Source organism: Argentina silus, assembly GCF_951799395.1.
Source record: "Argentina silus genome assembly, chromosome: X".
Classification (NCBI taxonomy): domain Eukaryota; kingdom Metazoa; phylum Chordata; class Actinopteri; order Argentiniformes; family Argentinidae; genus Argentina; species Argentina silus.
Window position 1 is genome coordinate 53,757,395 of NC_139653.1, and position 1,706 is coordinate 53,759,100.

Here is a 1,706-nt window from a genome sequence, read left to right on the forward strand (position 1 = left end):
AGCTCCACGCCCCACAATTATAATTCTGCTTTAATTTAATTATTAATTTGATTATTATTTACGTTACATCCTTGTCATGTGTAGTATGTTATTCTGAACTATTGTTACCTATCAAATGGCATCCTGCTTTTGCATCTGACCATCATGTTTCTAATTTTATAAGTAGTTTAGTTTGGGTCTGGAAATTTAAATTTAAGAGTTTAAAAGCGCGTGTGGCGGTGTTTACCTTGTAGGAGCCCATATCCATCTCATCGATGCTCTGCGACTTCTTAAACTTCGCCTTCACCTCCTTCATCATCGGAGACAGCCGCTCCGAGCTCTTGCTCATCACCATGGTGACCTTGTTGGGCTCCTTCCTGTTCTGGGGGTGCGAGGGGGGGTACATGTTGGGCTGTTGGCCACCACGCCCCTGTCCCTGGCCCCGCCCTTGCCCCGCCGAGTCCAGAAAGCCCCACTGCACCCCTCCCCCCTCCAGCCTTGGACCCCCCAGCCCCATACCACCCCCCCCCATCATCTCTGGGGTAAAGTCCTTGCGGTCCGGGTGGGGGCTGTTCCCAGGCGTCAGCTCCAACTTCGAGGGGAACGCCGTCCTGTCCTCGAACGGGCTGGGGGTCCGCGTCCAACCCTGCCAGGGGTTGGGGGGGCCCGGTGGGGGAGGGGGCACTTGGTCCTCGGGCACGGCGCGTACGTTGTAGGGGTGTTGGTGTTGGTGCTGGTGTTGATGGGGGGGCTGGTGTTGATGGGGGGGCTGCTCCAGCTCCAAAGGCACCCCTACAATGCGCTCCTGTCTGAGCAGAGGCCTCCGTCCACCCTGGGGGGCGGTGGAAGAACTGCGGGGCTTGGAACCCAACATGGGGTTCTTCCCACCACCGCTCCCGGTGGGGTCCAGCAGGGGGGGCTCCTCTGACACAAAACCGGTGTTGTCGTAGTGGGAGGAGCTGGAGTCGTTCCAGCTGTCGAAGTGGTCGCTGAGGGGGCGTCGCTCCCCCCCACGCTGCTGCTGAAGGGCATTTGGCGGTGGAGGGGTTTCCCGCTGGGAGAGCAGGGGTTTGGTCTCGATGGGCTTGGGGGGGAAGGACTGGGCCAGCCTGGGGGGGGGGGAGACAGCTGGTCACTGCCATCGATCTTGATACAATTTGTCGATGGAGAGATGGATGGATAGATGGATGGATAGATAGATAGATAGATAGATAGATAGATAGATAGATAGATAGATAGATAGATAGATAGATAGATAGATAGATAGATAGATAGATAGATAGACAGACAGACAGACAGACAGACAGACAGACAGACAGACAGACAGACAGACAGACAGATAGATAGATAGATAGATCTATAGATAGATAGATAGATAGATAGATAGATAGATAGATAGATGGATGGACGGACGGACGGACGGGTGGATGGATAGGTTTATGTCTCTCTTATACAGCATTGCCTACAACTGGATGTGTGTGTGTGCGTGTGTGTGTGTGCGTGGTTGTGTGTGTGCGTGTGTGAGCATGTGTGTGTGAGCATGTGTGTGGAGTTTTTACAAAATGGTCGGGTTCTAAGGCAATATCAGAAGGTGAGATCAGCTTTGGCTAATGCACTCCAATGACAAGAAATTTGATTAAAAAAAAATTATTTTCACGAATATACTGAATATATTCTCTGGAATCAACCAGAATTCTGTTAGAAGAATAATTGAAGCAAGAGAACTA

General features: G+C 51.8%; 1 protein-coding gene across 1 annotated transcript in view; it reads right to left on the reverse strand.

Moving 5' to 3' along the window:
- Positions 1-1,706, reverse strand: part of LOC310822452 (leucine-rich repeat-containing protein 7-like) — a gene marked incomplete at its 3' end in the record, with an annotated part of 41,198 nt that overhangs the window by 21,560 nt on the left and 17,932 nt on the right. Inside the window, exon 10 of the mRNA XM_083694789.1 lies at positions 227-1,088. Coding sequence (XP_083550915.1) covers positions 227-1,088 — 862 coding nt within the window. The remainder of the gene's footprint in view (positions 1-226; positions 1,089-1,706) is intronic.